We start from the raw sequence: 22,119 nt of genomic DNA, 5'->3' as shown, positions 1-22,119 counted from the left end.
CAAACACAAAGAGAGAAGACAAGATGGTAGCTAACTTTTCAGGCTCAGTGCATACTACATATATAAAAATAAAATCAAGGCAGGCTCTACTCTTGGATAACATGAAGCAGTTGCCCTAGGACAGTGGTGGCGAACCTATGGCATGCATGCCAGAGGCAGTACGCAGAGCCCTCTCTGTGGGCATGAGTGCCAATGCCCCAGCCCCACCCTCCCACAGCCCCCTCACCAGCAGCCCCCCTGGAGATGAGTCGCTCCTGGGTGGCCTGCACGGAGCAGTGCAGCCAAGTACATGGCAGCTAGGGAGCATGGACAAGACTCCTCCCTCATTCCCCATTGCGTGTAGTTGATGCTTTGGGGCATGGACAGAGGGTGTGACTGCCATGGCGCTTGCAGGGTCGCCTGGGCGATATGCTGCAGCAGTCTGTGTAAGTGGCAGGTGGCCCTGCAGGTGGCTGAGTGGGTAGTGGGTGGGCACAGGATGGGGGCAGGGCACGTGGAGCGGGGGCAGGCAGAGGGTAGAGCAGGGTGGGCAAAGGTGGTTTGGGGGCACTTGGTGTCTAAAAGGTTCACCATCAATGCCCTAGGATCAGTGGTAGTATCAAGTAACTGGAGGCAAGTGTTATGAATATTCCGTAGTCCATCTTGCAACCCTAACCACATTTCTTTCTGAGGTTGGCTTCTGTCTGTGAGACTGTGTGTGGTGCCTTGCCTCCTTCTTCCCAAGAACAAACTATCTGGAGGTTATCCAAAGATGTGTAAGACATCTACGTACCTAGCTTACTGATACTTCTTTTGAGTTGTTTCCTCTACTTTTCTTTTTATAGTTGTTTTTCCATTGATGAAGAAATCCAAATCAGCAGTTGCTCTTGGAATCGTTAGTGTTGCCTTCGTGATGGTTGTGGTGGCAGTGGTCGTATCCCTCTTAGTCATTTATGTTCTCCCAAGTGGTAAGTCTTCTTCTATCAATATTGTAATACTGATGGAATAGTGGTGTCCACAAAGTTATTATCAATTGCACTTGAGCGATTTCCAACCAAGGATGGGATTGGAATGACTTTGGTCCGTTCATTTTCCCTCATAGGATTTTTTCCCCAGGGTATTCATCTTCTCATATGCTCATTAAAAAAAAGAAGAAGAAGGATGAGATTACAGTTCAGAGAAAACACTAGGCCATAAACCTTTGAAGAAAGGATGGCCCTAGGAAGTGGTGGGATTCAAATAATTTAACAGCCGGTTCTCTGCCCTGATGACCGTTTTAAGGAAAAACAGAAACAGGAAAAAGTTCCAAAGCCACAACCCCAGCTAATACTTGTGGGGATTCTCTTCCTTTTTGTCCAAAAAAAAGAAAAGAAAGAAAAAAGAAAAAGAAAAACTGAGACAGGTTCTCAGACCAATAGATCTTTATTACAGTCAAAGGGCAATATATTGCCACTGGGGTGCAGTCAGTTTAAAAGCATACATACTGGCATCTTTGGAATCTACTAACAGTAGTGAGATACAGAAGGCATAATCTCCCATTCCATCATTGATTTTGTTGCTTATCAAACTGGGGAAATTTTTTTGCAAAAAAAGCAAAGGTGAAAAAGAAAGCAAACCAGTTGTTTTTTTAACCAGTGTTTTTGAGTGTACCAAACCTTACATGCTTTGAGAATCGGAATATTGTTCTTCATAAAATGGCTTATTGCAGTCATCGCTGCTGAAATGTTCCTTCTGAGGAAAGAGACTCTTCTCATCCTGAAGGTGCTGTGGCGTGTTTCATTTCATTGGACTTAATTTTGGACTCCTCAAGCAGTGTCCTTTCAACCTTGTCAACCTAGAACCTAGATGTGCTTTTAAATTTCAAATTCTGCACAGCCCTGTTTCTCTGTGTTGAAAAGAGTGCCTAATTCTTCTTTGTATGTTTTTTCAGGTGCTGATTCTGGAATTACTAAAGGTTCTGAGGGTTACTTAATCGGTGTCGGCCGGGAAGATTGTACTGGTCCTATAGCTGAAGTACCTTTTGTGAGTATTTGCCTGGCCTCAATAGCTCACAGCTTATTTATCCCACTATTTAACATCCCACTCAAACTGCTGCCTGCCCTGTTCAGAGTCTCCCATTTGACCACCTCTATCAAGTTCTCATCCAACCTTGGAGCCATAGGGACCCATGCCTTCTAATAATTTACAGTGGGAAAGTCATTTTCTTTTTTGGTGCCTGTCTACTATCCAGAAACCAAACATCAAACCCTTTCCCCTCCCATTTTACAATTTGCCTGAACTGCCTTCTTCCAATCTTCAATATCTCAGCAAGTTAAATCTCCTAACCAGGACTTTATTCTCTGGCTTCTACCTCTTCTACCTCTTCCCATTCTTCTTCTTCTTTCATTATTAACCCTTCAAGGTAGTGCAGACAAAGAACAAGGCAATCAATACTAGCTTCCCTCTTCTGCAGGTAACATTCCCACATGCTGTATCATTACATTCATTCCAACATTTCTCTACAAGTCCCGTACATTCCTTCTCAAAATTCTCTCAGGAAACATATATAGGTAGTTCTCCATTTACAACAGTTCATTTAGTGGCCGTTCAAAGTTTATTTATTTATTTAGTTACAACGTCACTGGAAAAAAGTGGCTCATGACCCTTTTTCACACTTACGATTATTGCAGTATCCCCAGGTCAAGTGATCAAAATATAGATAGTTGGCAACTGACTGGCATTTGTGAGGGTTGCAATTTCTTGGGATCATGTGATCAGTTTTTGTGACCTGACAAGCAAAGTCAATGGGCAAACCAGATTCACTTAACAACTGCGTTATTAACTTAACAATGGCAATGATGCACTTAACAACTATGGCAAGAAAGGTCACAAAATGGGGCAAAACTCACTTAACAAATGTCTTGCTTAGCAACATAACTTTTGGGCTCAGTATGTATATATATGTGGTGAAAATGTTCAGAAGGATTTTGGAAGCCACATGCCAGGTTTGAGGATGCTTCCTTAAACAAGCGGCATCCTTTAGTAAAGTCCGATCAGGTCATGCGCCCTAAAGATCCACTCCCCAATGAAGAAAAATCCTCGGTCGTGTATAAGATGTCATGCCAAAATTGCAATTGCAATTACATTGGGGAAACGGCAAAACGACTGAGGACTAGAGTGCACGAACACAAGCTCAGTATTAGAAGACAAGAACAACATTCACAGCTGTGGGCAAACATGGCTACACTTAACCACGTCATTAATCTAACAGGGACTGAGGCAATTGCCAGTGACAACACTAAAGGCGGCCGCTTGTTTAAGGAAGCTTGGTTTTCAAACCACTCCTCTGTCAACCAGCACATAGACCTCCCCCCTGCATACCAGGCACTAAGGAATTGGGAGGAGGAACGACATGCGCAATATGGAGGCAAACAGCGCAAGCATTCACAGAGCGCCTCTGAAGTGGCTACAGACCACTCGGAGACAGCTGGCAAGGTCTAACAGGTTTATTGAGGTACCGGACAAGTAGGTGCTTAGCTTCAGCTCTTTTATAGCCGGCTGCCGGCCGGCTGGGCCAATCCGCGGTTGTTCTTCTCCCGCTGGGATTCCGGAGCCAATTAGCTGCGGTGTGTTTTTGACAGTTCCGCATCCTCGTGGCGGTGGCGCATGCGTGGTGGGGAACTTGTTTGACAGCGGAGAGCTGTCAGCTGGCTGCGCATGCGCTTTCGCTGGCGGCAGCTTTTAACAGCTGTCAAAAGCTCCCGTGTGTATTCCTGTCACCGTGTTTACCTCACGCAACATTTAACGATCTATTAACTCTTAACATTAGTTAACATATAACACACCCCTTACCCTTCCCCTGGATTAGTTCCTTCCCCCCGTTGTTGTAGGTTGCTCCCTGCCCAATCATAGTCTTGCAGGTAGGCTGGGGCTTTTCTGGTTCCACTGGAGCAGCGTAGGGGTGTTTTGCCGCCCGGCTCCCTTTCCCCATGTTCTGGTTGTTGTAGGTTGGCGGCGTTGGGTAGTGTTGGATCGGGTAGCTCCTGGTTGTCTTCTTGTGGGGTTTCACCGTCCCCTATGCTAGGGGTTGTTTGTTGAGAAGCATTTTGGGGGCTCCGTCCCCTTAATTGGTCTATGTGCCATCGGAGGTGCCTGTTAGGGCCAGCGTCTATTAGATATGACAGGGGGCCGGTTTGGTGTATCACGACTCCTTGCACCCACTTTTGCCCCCCCGCGTAGTTTCTCGCCCAGATGGGTTGTCCATTCTTTAAGGATCGTGGTGGGAGAGGTCGCTCTACGTCAAAGTTCGCTCTGTCTGGGTGCATTCTGTCTAGTCTGGTTATTAGCCGCCTTCCCCACCGAAGTTCCGCCGGTGATTTGCCCGTGGTCGTGCAGGGGGTGGTGTGTTGGGCTAGAAGGAACTGGCTTAGTGCCAGTCCCCTTTGATGAATTTCTTTAAAGCTTCCTTTGTGGACCTCACCATAATTTCTGCCATGCCATTAGACGAGGGATGGAACGGAGCCGATGTGACATGCCTAATAGAGTTCTCTGTGGTGAATAACTGAAATTCACGAGAGGTGAATTGGGGGCCATTATCGGAGACAAGGACATCGGGGAGGCCGTGAGTGGCGAAAAGCCCTCTGAGAGCCTGAATAGTGGTGGTTGTGGTGGTGTTGTTGACCGGGACAACCTCGAGCCATTTGGAGAAACTATCTATAGCTATTAGAAAATTTTGTCCCTGAAGGGGCCCGGCGAAGTCTAGGTGTACCCGGGACCACGGATTTTTTGTAGTTTCCCATCTGTGGACAGGGGCCTGGGGTGGATCTGGTCTGGCTAACTGGCAAGGGTAGCACCCTGCCACATGGTCTTCGATGTTGTTATCGATCCCTGGCCACCACACATAGCTTCTAGCTAGGGACTTCATCTTCACAACCCCCGGGTGTCCCTTGTGTAGTGTGCGTAATGTCTGGGGTCTATGTTTCTCTGGAATCACCACTCTGTTTCCCCATAGAAGGCACCCTAAATGGGAAGTTAGTTCCTGCTGTTTAGTGAAGAATGGGCGGAATTCCGGGTCCGGGCACTTTGCAGGCCACCCAGCAGTGACTCACCGCAGTACCCTGCTAAGATATTTGTCCCTGGCCATGTTGGAGGCTATGTCCTTGGCTGACAATGGGCACTCAGGCAGTTCGGAAATTGCTAAAATGTGCCCGGCTGGGGCAGGGTCGGGGTCTATTGCCTGCAAGGGAAGTCTGCTGAGTCCATCGGCGTGGCCCAATTCCCTCCCCGGTTTGTGTAGCAGCTTGTAAGAGTATGCGGATAAGAAGGTAGACCATCTTAAGATTCTTGGTGACAGTATTTGGGGAGTTATCTTGTTCCACGTAAAAATGCCTAAAAGTGGTTTATGGTCAGTAAAAATGGTAAAGGGTCTGCCGTAGAGGTAATCGTGAAATTTCTTCACGCCGGCGACAATTGCTAACGCCTCCCTGTCAATTTGGGCATAATTTCTTTCTGCTTTGGAGAGGGTCCTCGAATAAAATGCTATTGGTCTTTGTGTCCCGTTTTCGGTTAGATGGCTTAGGACGGCACCTGTTCCGTATGGGGATGCGTCGCACACGATGCATAGGGGGACGTTCTCTTTGAATAGGGTGACGGTGGAGCTGTTACAGATGATGTCTTTTAGGTTTTGGAAACTGGTTTCATGCTTTTTATTCCAGGACCACGGTGTCCCTTTATCTAATAATCTATGCAATGGTTCTGCTATAGTTGCCTTATGTGGCAAGAATGCATGATAGAAGTTCAGTAAGCCTAAGAAGGCTTGCAGCTCTTGCTTATTTTTGGGGTTGGGGGCTGCTTTGTTAGCCTTAATTTTCGAGTTGGTAGGATGGATTCCTTGGGCATCGATTCTAAACCCAAGGAATTCCATGGACGGCACCCCAATTGAGCATTTCTCTTTTTTCAATTTAAGACTGGCTGTTCTAAATCGGTCTAGGACTGCTGACAGTCTGTCAGCTAGGTTTGTTTCTGAATCACCGGCGATGAGGACATCGTCGAAGTAGGGGCAGACCCTGGGGATCCCCTTTAACGTTTTCTCCATTATCCCTTGGAATATTCCTGGGGCAGCTGATATGCCAAATTGCAACCTATTGACTTTAAAAGCCCCGCGGTGCGTGACAATAGTCTGCGCATCCGCGGTTTCCTTAGTTACAGGGAGTTGCAAGTACGCCTGCACCAAGTCCAATTTAGCAAAGATGGCGCCGGAGCGGATGGAAGCAAGAACGTCTCTCAACGGCGGGACCGGGTAAGCATGTGCATTTAAAGCTAGGTTCAGGGTGGCCTTGTAGTCGGCGCAGAGCCGAATCTGGCCGTTAGCTTTAATCGGGGTGACAATTGGGGTTTCCCAGCTTCCCCCTTCAGTTGGTTCTAGGACCCCTAATTTAACCAGGCATTCCAGTTCGCCCTCAATTTTCTTTTTGAGGGCGAATGGAACTCTTCTAGCTCTGATTCTGATCAGTTGTACAGTGGGGTTCAGTTTTAAGGAGATTGGTGGGCCGGTGTATTTTCCCAGAGAGCCGTCGAAGACGTCTGCAAAGTGATTGCAGATGGCTTCGAGGCTTGAGGCCTGTGTCGCGTTGACCCCGGTGATAGCGATGCCCAAGGCTTTAAACCAGTTCAACCCAATTAGGCTGGTGTGTTCCCCCTGTGTAACTAACACTTCTAGGGCCCCCTGAAATTTTTTAAACTCTACCCACACTCGGGCTTTCCCTTTTAACAGAATGGGGGTTTTCTGGTAGTCAGCCAGATGTATCTGGGGGGGGGGTTCTAACGGAATTTTCTTATTGTTAAGCCGGCAAATTTCCTTGAAGGTTTTGAGGGAGATTAGTGACACTGCCGACCCGGAGTCAACCTCCATGTCGCAGGGGACCCCTTGGAGTTTTTCTCTGATTTTTACCTTGGGGCTTAGCTGGTGGACCCCTTTAGCTACCTTAGCCCTGTCTACCACCTGCACTAGGCTCCCCGGGGGCTTCTGGTTATAGGCTCTGGTTGGTCTCGTACCTGGGGAGGTGGCCTCCAACTTGTGAAGATTCTCGCGGGGTCGGCTCCGGCAAACTGTCCTGATGTGCCCGGTTTTTCTGCAGTTATGGCACTTGGCATTACAGAAGCGGCAGATGGCTCGGGCATGGTTGCCCCCGCAGCTGGCGCAGGTGGGCCGTTGTTCCCTGGGGTAGCTTCGAGGGGAGATGTTGCTTCTTGCTTTTTGTTTTTCACCGTGGTCATTCCGGCGGGTTTGGAGTCTCTCCATTCGCCGTTGTATGGCATCCACGTCAGTCAGGTCTATGGTTCCATCGTCGTCACTAAGGGTCGTTTCATCTTGATGTACCGTTCCGTGATATTCGCTGGTGGACCGAGCGGGGTCCCCTCGGTGGCTGTCTTTGTACGCCAGCACCTCCCTGGAGACCTCCGCTAAATTTAAATCGGGTTTTGCGATAATCTTCTTCTGGAGGCGCTCATCTCTGAGCTCGATGACGATTTGGTCCCTGATCCGGTCTTCTAGGTCCGGGAATTGGCAGCTTCGGGCGGCGTGCTGGACTCCTGCGATGAAGTCATTCGCAGATTCATCCGGCCGCTGGCGTCGATGCGCGAATTGAACTCTCCAGTACAGCTGCGAACGTGCAGGCATGAAGTGTTTGTTGAGTCTTTCGGTTAGTTCAGCGTAGGGTACCTCCGCAATCGGTACCGGGCTGAATAGCCCGACGGCAACGTCGTAGACTGGGGGCCCGCTTATGTACAGGAGGGCTGCCGCTTTGGCTCAGTCGTCCGTGATCTTACTGACCAGAAGGAACCCTTCGACCTGCCCTAGATGCGATTCCCATCGCTCCGGGTGATGGGTGTCGAATTCTCGTACACGTCCGAAGTTGGCCATGCTGTCTCGGTCCGGTTATCTGCTCCGCCGCGTTCGTGGAAGTTATAACTTCCTGATGTGACTCGCTCTGGTCACCGGGAACTCTCTTCCCTGGCAGTGACTTCAGCTTGACGAAGCAGATCCCACCTTCGTCGCCAGTGAAGTGGCTACAGACCACTCGGAGACAGCTGGCAAGGTCTAACAGGTTTATTGAGGTACCTGACAAGTAGGTGCTCAGCTTCAGCTCTTTTATAGCCGGCCGCCAGCCGGCTGGGCCAATCCGCGGTTGTTCTTCTCCCGCCGGGATGCCGGAGCCAATTAGCTGCAGTGTGTTTTTGACAGTTCCGCGTCCTCGTGGCGGTGGCGCATGCGTGGTGGGGAACTTGTTTGACAGTGGAGAGCTGTCAGCTGGCTGCGCATGCGCTTTCGCTGGCGGCAGCTTTTGACAGCTGTCAAAAGCTCCCGCGTGTATTCCTGTCACCGTGTTTACCTCACGCAACATTTAACGATCTATTAACTCTTAACATTAGTTAACATATAACACAGCCTCATTGTATCAAAATCAAGATTGCACAATCACACAACCACCCTGCATTGTAGAACACAGGGAAGAAGAGAAGCAACTATTTAGAACCTCTGGTATAAGAACACGGGCAATGACTAGAGCTATGCCTACAACACATGGAAATATCAGCAATTCACTTTTGACAACAGATACCCAGAGACAACTACATCCCCCCAAAACGGATGCACAACAACTCAAAGAAATATGGCCGACCTTAACAAACAGATCGGTGATGCGCTCCATGAGCAGAGTGCAGACACCAACAGTATAAACATGATCTCCCCACCCCAGCGTTTCCATCCTGACGACGTTGGCAGTTAGCCAATGAAAGCTTGATCTTTTAGCAATAAAAACTGTTTTAGTTTTTCTTATTCCATCCCAGTGTTTGTTTAGTTTGTTAATACACACACACACACACACATATACATATACGTACACATACACATACATACATACATACATATATATATATATGTATGTATGGTCAAACATATATATATATAAAACTTACAGTAGTCACTCAGAGTCAATAACCACCAAAGCATTTTCTAATCTTAAACAAATGAATAAATAATGACATTTTATGTTTCACTGTAGGTGGGCTATGGCGAGTCTAATCAGAAAGGTGGTGGCATTCTCTCACGACAATATTGCAGAACTTTCATCCTTGCAGAGCGAAAGAATAATGCCAAACGAGTAATATATGTGGTTGCTGAAACAGGAATGATGTCTCAAAGAGTAAGGTTACAGGTATGTGAGGAATAAGCAGTACCTCACTTCCCTTCCCCTCTCCTCTCCTCTCCTCTCCTCTCCTTTTGTTTTGTTTTCTTTTTGCTTTATATGAGTTGTAATCATGGTGATGTTATGATGAAATCCAAACTGTAGGAGAAAGAGTGACAGAACATGGAAGTGGAGTCAAAAGAGGAATCAGCCTAGAGTCTTTCAGTAGCTACAAACAGACTATTTGTGGCTATGTAAAGATTCTAGTTTGATTCCTCTTTTGACTCTGCCCCCAGGTGCTGTGATCCTCCGACACAAACAGATCTACTTAAATGGCACACCAGTAGAAATTTAGGAATTAAAAGACACATCCTTAATTTTAGTCCATTTTAGACCATCAGATGTCAATTCATACAGTGAGCTGGCTTCTGTTTTTTTGTCTTGCTTTCTATATTATGGATTATTTAATGTATTTAATTAATCACTGCAGATATTCTTCAGGTCCAATCCAGGTCCTCTTACACTGCACTGTAATTAAGGCAGCTTTTCTTATCTTAGTTTAGAGCAGGTGGAGTGCAATCCCAACATCACTACTGATTTAGAATTTTCCCTACAGAAGGCTGCTTAATGCCTTGATAAAAGCATATATGTGTATATGTTTAAAGTGTGTAGCATTTCTAAGATATACGTTCTGGATAAAGATATACATTCTGGATATGTGTGTACACCCACACACTTTCAATTCTCATTACTGAATGCCTTTAGAAATACCCCTCTCCTTGTTCTGTTGAAAATATTTTATATAAAAGTAAAATCTAACAATGAAACACAATATATTTCTTTCAATCCTTTTTAAGGTAATGAAACAGTTAAAAGATAAATATGGAGATCTCTACAATCACAACAATGTTATAATAACTGCAACTCATACCCATTCAGGACCTGGAGGCTATTTCCAAAACACCTTGCTCATGATAACATCTGGAGGCCTCATAAGGCCAACACTGAATGCCATTGTCAACGGGATCCTTAAAGTAAGGCAACATCCAATTTAGCATTTTAACTTCATGTAATGGTATCTTTTGAGGCTGAAAAATATTCTCATTCTTCTTTGCACATTCCAAGAGAACAGCTTCTTCCTCCATACCCTAGCCTAGGAAAAAAAAAAGCTGCAGGTAGTCCTTGATTTATGACCATTCATTCCATGACTGCTTAAAGATATGATGGCACTGAATGAAGGGATTTAGGACACATGCCCAAAGTTATGGCCATTGTCACACCTCTATGGTCAGTTTGATGAATTTATTTTATTTATTTAGCATATGGTACATCATACATGCACTAGCAATATATATTAGCATTTCGTCTAGATTAGTAAAACACGAGTATGCATTTGTAGCTCAGTTTGTGCTGGCTCATGCCACTCATGCATGCTGAGTTGGACACGCTTGTGCGTGCAGATCCGCTACTCGCACGGCCCAGTTGCAAACAGGCCACGGCCAGTAGTGGGCTGTGGCCCAGGGATTTGGGACCCCTGGCTTAAAGAGTGCTGTAAAGCACTCTGAAGCGGTATACTGTATAAGTCTAAGTGCTATTGTGCTTTTTAAAAATCTATGTAATGCCTAAAGCAAGCCCTGCATGATCCAGCAGCCAGGCCAGGCATGTCTTATCAGCAATGGGAGCAAGAAGACAGCAACAAAGATTGGCTGGGGCACTGCAGCACAAGGCTGCAGATTGTAGGATGGTGAGGGTAAGTGGAACTGGGCTTGGGTAGTTGTGGCTTCCTGGATCATGACAATCAGCCTCAGGTTCTGGGGCTGCTTGCTGCCCTGCAATGGCTTTTGTGTTAAATGAGCATGAGATTGTGATGTCAATATTCAATTGCAGGCTGATGATACCTGGTCCTGATCTATCTAGTGGCATAATAGGATTCGTTTACATTTACTTCTGGGACAGGATACAGCTATCTCTACGCATTACTTTAAAGGGTGGCTGGTACATGTGGGCCATCTAAGAGTAGAATTATCCCACGCTACTTTTCTTATATAATAACTCTACTCCATGTAAGACCTTCAAGGGTGCCAAGTTTCTTTGTTCTGGTTGATTTTTCAGTTATGTAACCAGTCTTGTGCTGATCCTTTATTAGTAAAAAAAAGCTGGATGCAAGTCAAAATGTCTCACATTCCATGTTTTTAATCCCTGTTTTCTGATTTTCAGAGTATTGATATGGCCCATCAGAATATGGTGCAAGGACACATCTTTATGGGTACAGGTTTGGTAGAGAACAGTCAGATCAACAGAAGTCCTCTTTCTTACCTTCAGAATCCAGTTTCTGAAAGACGCCGGTAAATGAAGGAAAATCCTGAGGCATTTGTAATGGATATATTGTGAATCTTATAATTTAGCTAAGACATAGTATTTACATCTACGCAACCCTGGATTAAGATTCACTTTTTCAAAGGCAGCGTTTCTCAACTTTAGTAACTTTAAGAAGCTGTTTGGACTTCAGCTGCCAGAATTTTTTCCAACATGTTGACTGGGGAATTCTGGCAACTGAAGTCCACAGAGCTTAAACTTGTCATGGTTGAAAAACTCTGCTCTAAACAATTGTTTGTTTGTTTTAGAACTTTTTCAATAAAAACAAAAACTTATACGTATTTTATAGGAGCCCTATCTGGAATATTATGACTTATAATAGAGGAAAATATATGACTTATAAGGAGAGGAAAATATATGTAGAGGGTATTATTTTTCCCCCTCCTTCTTCCATTTCCTTTATGAGGAAAGGTCACTATCAAATGCTGATCATAGGAATGGCAATGCTGGAAGGGTCATTTATGTATTTATTCATTTTAGACCACCTAGAACGTACGTCATTGAGCAGTTTACAGACAATAGAACATCCATTGTATAATAATGATATAATAGAAATGATAAATTACAACAGTAAAGCAACATGGATCATTAAGTGAACAACTAGAATCAACATAAAAATGAAAATTGGCACATACCTCCATGACATTAAGAGTGTGTATATGGGTTAAAGTGCTATATATGTGAATGTCCAGGAAGCTTTAATGTTGATGTTGCTAAGGATGTTGATAATGCTGAGAATAAATGTTGAGTGCTCAGAATATTGAATGCTGAGAATATTGAATTCTTCATGCCAGTGAGGAATTCTGGGAGTTGAAGTCCAGAAATTTTAAAAGTTGCTAAGACTGAGAAACTCTGTTCTAGTTGCTATAAAAGTCTCTATTTTCTCCTCCCTCCTCCCACTTTCTCCATCTTTTCCAGGTATTCATCAAATGTAGACAAAGAAATGACGGTGCTGAAAATGGTTGCAAATAATGGCCAAGAGATTGGAATGTTTAGGTGAGAACTCCTTTGAAAACAGGAAGGAAGTCATCCCAGGCAGACTGTATTGGTTCATTTTATTCCCAGCAAGGCTGTTACAGCCTACATACTGTATATAGCTGCTCATAATGGCTGGTATAGTGAGTAGGTTGGGATAAAGCAGAGAGAGTGACTGGCTCAAACATATAAGTGAATTTGAATGGCCAAAGGTAGCCTTGAACCTTGGTCTTCTTTTTTTAAGTTCATCACCTTTATCCTATTTCAAACGTTGTCTGATGAAGTGGAAGTTAAAGGAAGACGGGTGGGTTAGGGGGGAAAAAGTTGAGAGATGCTGACTTGTGTGGTGAAGAACAAAGGAAGGAGAATAAGACCCTACCCCATTGTATTGGAAGTATAGCTTGTTGGGAGACAGGTTAAGCAGGTATTCCTGCTGGTTATTACCAGCAGTCTGCATTCTAGCAGCTTCCATTTCAAGAATAGAGCTTTAGAAGGGTGATTTTCACCAGTTTAAAAACAAAACAAAAAAAATGTTCATGCAAAATGTTCATAAAGCTAACCACCAGACTTCAAGAACACAAGCAAGCAGATAGATGAGGAGACCTGAACTCATTGGTAGCCTAAAATTCAAGGAACCAGGACACACATTTAATTTCACATCAATTAAGATCATTGGCCTTTCAGGTACAAAGGTAGCCAGGGAAGTGATTGCAGACTGGGAAACGGGCCCCTTGCCAGTTAACAGGAGTGCTGAGTTACCATCAGCTTATTAAGTACTTAGGAGCCAATGGATTGGCAGCCATGGAAATGACAGCCAATCGCCAGCTATCAACACACCAATCAGCCAATAGGAAAGCACCACATAAACACGACTCAAGTCCCAACCCTGCAGCCCAAAGCACATATTCCAGTAGAGAAATTCCCTGAAGATGGGCTTCAGGATGAGCCCTAAAGTTCAGAAGAGTAAAACCCAAATTCAATTTCACATCATTATCCTGGGACACGTATATTTGCCTTCATTACTGTTCATAAAGTGTTATATTTACCCTTGGGTTTTTTTTAGCATTAAAATGTTGCTTAATGCTAACATATCTGGAAGGCTAAGAATATCTGGAAGCTGCAGCTGATGCAAAATCCTGTGTCCCAGGCAGTGATGGATATGCCCAAATATATGTGAGTGATCTTTCCATTGCAGGAGCTCCATTGTTTGCCAATGGTCTTCTGGATGATATCTAAGATGTTGGTTGTCACCTTTAAAGCAGGGCTCCCCAATCTGTGAGCCATGGCCCACTACCAGGCTGCTGACTATTGGCCTCTGGGCTGTGTGAGTGGCTGGCTTCTGCGCAAGAGCGTTGCCGAAAGTGTTGTGGGCGTTTGTAGCCCCACTCGTGTGAGTGTAGCCACGAGTGTTGTGGGCGTTGGCCCCATTCACACGAGAGTCACGGGCGTTGGTGGCCCCATTTGCATAAGCATCACGAGCATTGGCAGCTTCACCCACATGAGCATTGCAGGCATTGGCCCCATTCATGCGAGATTGTTTGAACCGTTTGTAATTTTAACCTGTTTTTATATTTATAGTTATTTGCATATTTGCATATTTTATCACATTGTAAGCTGCTCGGAGTCACCTCAAACTGTGAGATGTGCAGCAAATAAATTTAATAATAAATAAATAAAACTAAATGTATTAGAGATAGATAAATAGACAGACAGACAGACTCGATTTTGGGATAGGATGTCTTAAATCATATATGGTTAGCTGGAAATAGGTGGCATATGAGTAAGTAAGTAAGTACTTTCCTAACAGCCTTCCCTTTTTTATTTTTTTACTAGCTGGTTTGCCGTTCATCCTGTTAGTATGAACAACAGCAACCATCTGGTTAATAGCGACAATGTTGGCTATGCAGCTTATCTCTTTGAACAAGAGAAGAATGAAGGATACCTTCCAGGAAAGGTAAGAACAATTAATATGCACCATTGTATAAGGCATAGTAAATTGTGTCAGCCCTTCTATTGAATGTAGCTAGTAGTTCAAATAATCCAATGTGGTTGGTAGTGATTGATAGCTACAGTACCTAGAGTTTTATACAGAAAATGTTATATTTCTATATGAAGATCTTGGGATTTGCATTTGAGACCTTTCCCATGCAATACATGGACTAATAGCCTGAAACGATTATTCCCCATTAGATTTTAAACACTGTTTAAGATACTATTAGTACTTTAGGTTTTATCAACAATCTAAAGTTCAACTATGTTACTCTCCAGAAGCATTGCAAATTCAGTTCCTAGAATTCCAGCTCCTGTTGACCAAGAAATTTGGACATTATACCACAGTACAGTTGAGGAGTTGAAGGTGAGGGAGCTAAACTGGAGAAGTGTGTTCCTTTCTTCAGTTGGCAGAAGAAATATGGACTCTTTGGAAGTACTAGAAGTTCTAGAACACTGGTTCTTTTCCCAGGCTTGTGGGTGATATGCTTATTGAGCCATGGTGGTGCAGTGGTTAGAAGTCAGTAAAATGAGGGCCCAGATTGTTGGGGACAATATGATGACTCTGTAAACTGCTTAGAGAGGGCGGTAAAGCACTGTGAAGCAGTATATAAGTCTAAGTGCCATTGCTATTGATCATCTGGTGTGGTATGATTTGTTATTGTTTGATTGCTTTGCTCTGGGTTTCCTGTGGGGTTGTATTGTTTTTATTGTTCCTGGATTTTGTAAACTACCCAGACTTTATATACAAATAATAATTATATCCCAGGTCTTTAGGAAGGACTAAATAGGTGGATAAAAATGCCAAATCCAGTCTGAACATCTGGTTGACTGTGCGACAAACCATAATAACAAAGCATGGCAGTGGAAATGAAATTAAATAAATACAAGAAAGCAAACTTTCATTTCCGTGTGACTACTCACAAAATCTAAAAGCGCAGAATATTAATTGAATGTGGGAGACACTTAAAATATTGCAGTAAATGTCAGGTCTCATTAAAGGTCATGTTGATAAGAATCTGTTTCTTATGATTTTAAAAATATATTTTTTGTATTGTAAGTTGCCCCAAACCTCGCTATGTAGATTGCATACAAATATTATATAATCGGTAAATAAAGGTAGAACATATGTTAAATAGACATCAAATGATAATATGCTTTCCTACAAAGTCAATTCTTGCTCAATGACAGACCAAGGAAGGCAAGAGGAAAATTTAGAAGAGGTCTGTGCAACTTGTAGAAGGGAAAGGCCCACACTGATAAATTAAAAACAAATCTTTGTGGTCTGCAAAGGAATGCTGGTGGGATAATCAACAATTTGGTGACTATAGGAGCATCTACAGTGTTGGAGCTCATGGTCATGGTAAGTCATGGAGGCACTAGGCAACATGACTTTCAGGGCAGTGGTGGTGATTTTATTACTTTTTTTTTAAAGTCTGTGCTCTGTCCAAGGGTGCTTGGTAGACAGGTCTGGTCTAGAATTTATTTTGGAGCATTCAACTATCTAGAGCAGGCATGTCAAAGTCGCAATGTCATGTGACATCGCACGATGTATTGCACTTTTTCCCCATTGCCGGCAATGGGGTGGACACAGTTTTGTTGTGATGCATCTGGCCCACGGGCCAACAGTTTTACATGCCTGATCTAGAGACATCCATTTTTTGCACTGCAAAGGGCCTTTCATCTGTTGTATATATGGTTTTATTTTTGTGTGCAAAAAGGATTCTAAATTAATTGAGTCATGTCCTGGTGTGAAGTCTGACAGCTTGAGTTAAAGAGCCTATAAAATCTCAAATGACTCCAGTTGTTTTGTTCAAATATGCTAATGTTCTAAGGTAAATATTATTCATACTATATAATATCCAGATGAGCACCTCAGTAGCATGTTGAAGTTCTATGAGGTGTGGTGAGCTTCATAATTTGTTGACTGAAGAAACCACCATGCCATATGTATATATGCAACTGCCATTATTTTTAAAGCTACATTAATTGAACACATGGCACACATCACAAATCAGATTCCTCTTTAATGCACCCTGAGCGGTTCCAGGCGGCGCTTGGGTCCCCACCTGCCTCCTTTGCTCACAGCTCGGCCGATGCCCTAGTGGAAGCCTGGGAAAGGGCAGCCACAGAGGCACTCGACCGAGTTGTACCCATGCGGCCCTTGATCCAGTGCAGATCCCAATGGGCTCCATGGTTCTCCATGGAGCTCCGGGAGATGAAGCGTCGGAGACGGGGCCTAGAGAGCTGTTGGAGGTCCAGCCGATCTGAATCCGACCGGTTGCGACTAAGGTCATTCACGAGATCTTATCTCACAGCGATGAGGATGGCAAGGTCTAACCACTTTGCCACCCTCATCGCGTCCGCAGATAATCGCCCGGCCACCCTGTTCAGGGTAACCCGCTCCCTCCTTAATCAGGAGGCGAGGGAGGAGCCCTTGCAGGGTCGTGCCGAGGAGTTTAGCCGATATCTGTCGGACAAAATCGCTCAGATTCAGACCGGTTTGGACTCCGACTGGGCAGAGTCTGACGATGAGGACACGGGCAGTCTTGTCGATGTTATCTGGGAGGAGTTCGACCCTGTGACTCCTGAAGACATGGACAGGATCATGGGGAAGCTGAGCTCCACCACGTGTTTATTGGACCCGTGTCCCTCCTGGCTGGTTTATGCGGCCAGGGATGGGACACGAGGCTGGCTCCAGGCAGTGATAACTGCTTCTTTGAGTGAGGGTAGTTTTCCCGCCGCCTTGAAGGAGGCGGTGGTGAGACCCCTCCTCAAGAAGCCTGCCTTGGACCCAGCAATATTAAACAACTTTCGTCCGGTGTCCAACCTTCGCTTTCTTGCGAAGGTTGTTGAGAGCGTGGTGGCGCATCAGCTCCCTTTGTTCTTGGAGGAAGCTGATTATCTGGACCCGTACCAATCGGGTTTCAGGCCCGGGTACTGCATGGAGACGGCATTGGTCGCGCTGGTGAATGATCTCTGGCGGGCTCGGGACAGGGGTTGTTCCTCTGTCCTAGTCCTATTAGACCTCTCAGCGGCTTTCGATACCATCGACCATGGTATCCTGCTGCGGCGTCTCAGGGGGTTGGGAGTGGGAGGCACAGTTTTTCAGTGGTTCTCCTCCTACCTTCTGGGACGTTCGCAGTAGGTGTTGGCAGGGGGGGCAGAGGTCGACCTTGAGGCCTCTCATTTGTGGAGTTCCCTAGGGATCGGTCCTCTCGCCTCTCCTGTTGAACATCTATATGAAGCCTCTGGGTGAGATCATTCGTGGTTTTGGAGTTGGGTATCATCAGTATGCTGATGATACCCAGCTTTTCATTTCAACCCCAAACCACCCCAGTGATGCCTTCGACGTGATGTCCCGTTGCCTGGAGGCGGTCCGGGTCTAGATGGGGAGGAACAGGCTTCAGCTCAACCCTGACAAGACTGAGTGGCTGTTCGTGCCAGCATCCCGGGAAATTCAGATTACTCCATCTCTTGCTATGGGGGGTGAGCTATTGCCCCCTGTAGATAGGGCGCGCAACTTGGGGGTCCTCCTAGACTCACAGCTCTCTTTAGAAGATCATATAGGAGCTGTGACTAGGGGGGCCTTTGCCCAGGTTCACCTGGTGCACCAGTTGCGGCCCTATCTGAACCGGGATGCCTTGCGTACAGTTACTCATGCGCTCGTGACCTCTCATTTGGACTACTGTAATGCTCTCTACATGGGGCTGCCCTTGAAGACCACTCGGAGGCTCCAACTGGTGCACAATGCAGCTGCGCGAATTGTGTTGGGAGTCTCCCGATACTCCCATGTTACACCTTTGCTCCGCGAGCTGCATTGGCTGCCGGTTGCCCTCCGGGTGAGATTCAAGGTGCTGGTAATGACCTACAAAGCCCTACATGGCATGGGTCTGGATTACCTACAGCAGCACCTGCGGCCGGCGTCAACTTCCCTCCGTCCAGTGCGCTCCCACAGAGAGGGCCTCCTCAGGCTGCCTCCGATCAGAGAATGTCGACTGGTGGCCCCCAGGGGGAGGGCGTTCTCTGTGGGCGCGCCAGACCTGTGGAACTGCTTGCCGGTTGAGCTCCGGATGGCCCCCGACCTCCGCTCCTTCCGGCGGGATCTAAAAACTTATTTATTTGAGCAATCCGGCCTGGTCTGATGGGTTTGGGGTTGGGTTTTTAATATGGTTTTAACTATTGTATAGATCGGGCATAAATTATTTAATTGTTTTTTAACTTTTGTACTTTGCTTTTTAATATTTATTGCCCTGTACACCGCCCTGAGTCCTTCGGGAGAAGGGCGGTATAAAAATTTAATAAATAATAATAAATAATAATAAATATTCCTTTGCATGACCGTAGGACATTTAGAAATGCAATTATGTTCTTATGCTTCCAAAGCATTCTTCCTTATCTTCCTGGTACATTGATCACCATAAAAATACTCAAGGTCTCTTGGGATAAGAATAATTATGGTATTTAAGGAATGCAATAGAAAGCATTCACAATGCACAATGTATTTAAATTTCATTTTGTTTGAGGCAACTTCTTATAAAAGAATTGCCATTAATTTGTTTTAATAAAATAATTTAAATCAATTTTTCACTTGATTTCAAATTAAATGAATTATATTGGTTGACAACGAGATTTTTTTTAGTACAATTGCCAAATGCAATAAACTGGTTTTAGGTATATGTGTGCACTAATTATTTCAATACCAATACATTTTAACAACATATTCTATTTGTAAATGAATGCAAATGCAAATTATACAATTTTTTTGTGCAAAAATAAAACAAAATAACAGATTTAAGAGCTGTTATCATTAGTTATCCTTAGATAAAAAATAATTCCATCATCCAAAACTTTGTTATACTGTATTTAACGAACAGATGCTTTGGGATTAAAAAAAAAAGACTGACTACATTTGATTGTGTATCACCATAGCATTAAAACAAAATTCGAACAGTGTATGAAAAATAAAGGTTCCCTAAACGTCTGCTGGCTATATCCATACATTTTCCTTGATAGCACTCTATTGCCTTCTTTTTAGTATTTTTTTCAACTTCCCAGCTTAAAAAAGGCAAGGCGTCCCACACTGGGAGCTGAAAGTTACGGACACTGTTTGAGCAGGTTGCTAGGCAACCTGTTCACTCTCGGCCCTTCTTACCCTCCCACTTTTGAATTAGCCTGTACAGAATGCATTTCCTTCGATTTGAGCCATCTGAAGGCCCGTCGCTGTGATGCATTCTGGTGCTCTGCAATCTGGCTTCCTCCTTGGTGTGCTGCTGAGGAGAATTTGGCTCTCTGGAACAGTTTCCTTCAGCTTTTGTTTTTTGTGTGTGTGCAAAAAAAAGGTGACGGAACGCCATTCTGAGTGTTCTATGAGAAAAAAAAGCCCTGGTGAAACTTGCTTAAATATTGTTATGCTGTTTCAGTCTAGGGCAGGGGTAGGCAACCTCAGCTCTTTTATGACTCGTGGACTTCAACTCCCAGAATTGAATATGAAGTCCACGAGTCATAAAAGAGCCAAGGTTGCCTACCCCTGGTCTACGGAATGGACTACAGGTAGTCCTTGAATTATGACCACAGTTGAGTCCAAAATTCCTGTTGCTGAGACAGTTGTTAAGTGAGTTTTTCCCCATTTTACAACCTTTCTTACTTTCAATTGTTCAGTGAATCACTGCAGTTGTTAAGTTAGCAAGATGATTGTTAAGCGAATCTGGCTTGCCCATTGACTTTGCTTGTACAGAAGGCCGCAAAAGCTGATCACATGACCCCGGGACAACTGCCATAAATATGAAGCAGTTGCCAAGCGTCCCAATTTTGATCGTGTGAACATGGGGACGCTGCAACAGTTGTAAGTGTGAAGAATGGATATAAGTCATTTTTTTGGTGCTGTTGTACCTTTGAACAGTCACTAAACAAATGGTTGTAAGTTGAGAACTACCTGTATTATAAATCATATATGCTACCAAGAAGAATACACAGATTTAAATTTCTTACATCAGACTTGAGGATGATTTTTTGCGGTAACGTCTGCAGGTTAGCATGTGTTTGTAAAAAACATTTGCATGAAGTTAGGTGTGGCGTTGCAAGCCAATCCCACTACCTTTTCTACATACATCAACCCTGTATGCACTTATAAAGAGTAGGGCTTCTTTCATGATGCCACACTTTCCAATCGTCAAATGCCAATTATTCTGAGCTACAAATGTTGTGGGATCAATGGGAACCACTGATATGACTTTCTTCCTCTTTCAGGGTCCCTTTGTAGCAGCTTTTACATCTTCTAATTTGGGTGATGTGTCTCCAAATACAAAAGGTCCACACTGCATCAACACTGGAGAGCCATGTGAAAACATGGGGAATTACTGCCTTATAGGTGGGGTAAGTATTAGATCTGGATCAAAAGTTTGTGGGTTTTGTGGTTGAAACTATGCAGAGTTTTATACATCTCTGGCATCTTATATACCAGAGGCAGTGGTAGGATTCAGCCGGTTTGCACCACTTCGGCAGAACTGGTAGCTAATTTTTTGTTGCCCAGGCCCAGAATGGACTTCTGGAAGTGGCATCCACATAGAGAACCGGTTGTTCACATATTTGAATCCCACCACTGACCAGATGCCAGAGATACTTAGGATGAAAAAAAACAAGACTATCAAGACTGTATTTCGAAGAGAGCAACTGATTGTTTTGGTTTCAGGATAATTTACCTAATAAATTACTCTTTGAAATGCTCAAGATCAGATATGTCAAAATCAAGGCCCACGGGCCAGATCCAGCCTGTGATGGGTTTAGATCTGGCCCATGGGACCGTCCTGGAGATGGCAAGGGGCTGGCTCCTGCTGCCTTGGTCCTGGGCCACCCCAGCCAGGCTGGGCACTCCCAGGTGCACGAACAGGAAGCGGCGAACGGGCAGGACTGGTGATGGCCCGGCAGCAACTGTAGCTCATTAACTGGCAGTGACGACCAGGCCATCCCTGCCTCATCACCTGCCTTATCTCACCCCATGGTGGCAGTACCGCAGCCAGGCCACCCCCAGTCTGGCTGGCCTCACTTGGCTTGGCCTCACCTTGTGAGAGAAAGAAAAAAAACAGAAGTGCAGAAAAAAGAAGAAACTTCCGATTTCCTTTGTAGAAAATAGAAGTATGATTATAAAATTATCTCTTACTCTCACTTTTTTCTATTTTTTTCTAATCATCAAAACCACAAATCAGAGGTGCACTTTTTTCTAGTTGATGCAAGAAGTCTATAAGGGATTCCAGTTAGCCATAAATATAAATATTGTCTTTCTACAATCAAACAAGGCAATTTCTTCACTTCTGCAAGTTTTATATCTTCACCGACCATTCCTCCATTATGGGCAATGTCAGACCTTTCCAATCTTAAGCACATAATTTCATTCCAGTTGTCATATAAAATTCCAAAATGTTTTTCTAGTTGTCAATTTATCAATTCTACCTTAATCTTTAAAATCTTCTGAGTTAATGTACCGTAGGTGTATCCATAATCTTCTGGCTTCTCCACATGTTCACCCAACTTGACAAAATGTCCTCTCATGCCATTCATATCTCTAGCAAAGATTCAGAGTATCTTCATACATTCTATAGACAACCTTTCTGGTGACAAACACCAATGACACATCATT

At 44.5% G+C, this 22,119-nt stretch overlaps 1 protein-coding gene across 1 annotated transcript in view; it reads left to right on the top strand.

Annotated features, from left to right (window-relative positions):
• The first annotated feature begins 831 nt into the window (after positions 1-831).
• ASAH2 (N-acylsphingosine amidohydrolase 2) overlaps positions 832-22,119 on the top strand; it is a 49,748-nt gene continuing 28,460 nt past the window's right edge. Inside the window, exons 1-8 of the mRNA XM_081330103.1 lie at positions 832-947; positions 1,910-2,001; positions 9,021-9,173; positions 10,001-10,177; positions 11,361-11,488; positions 12,438-12,515; positions 14,328-14,448; positions 20,733-20,858. Coding sequence (XP_081186229.1) covers positions 839-947; positions 1,910-2,001; positions 9,021-9,173; positions 10,001-10,177; positions 11,361-11,488; positions 12,438-12,515; positions 14,328-14,448; positions 20,733-20,858 — 984 coding nt within the window. The 5' untranslated portion in view covers positions 832-838. The remainder of the gene's footprint in view (positions 948-1,909; positions 2,002-9,020; positions 9,174-10,000; positions 10,178-11,360; positions 11,489-12,437; positions 12,516-14,327; positions 14,449-20,732; positions 20,859-22,119) is intronic.

The sequence above is a fragment of the Vipera berus genome, assembly GCF_964194415.1.
Source record: "Vipera berus genome assembly, chromosome: 5".
Taxonomy (NCBI): domain Eukaryota; kingdom Metazoa; phylum Chordata; class Lepidosauria; order Squamata; family Viperidae; genus Vipera; species Vipera berus.
The sequence above is the reverse complement of the archived record's forward strand: the minus strand, read 5'-3'. Positions and strand labels throughout refer to the sequence as shown.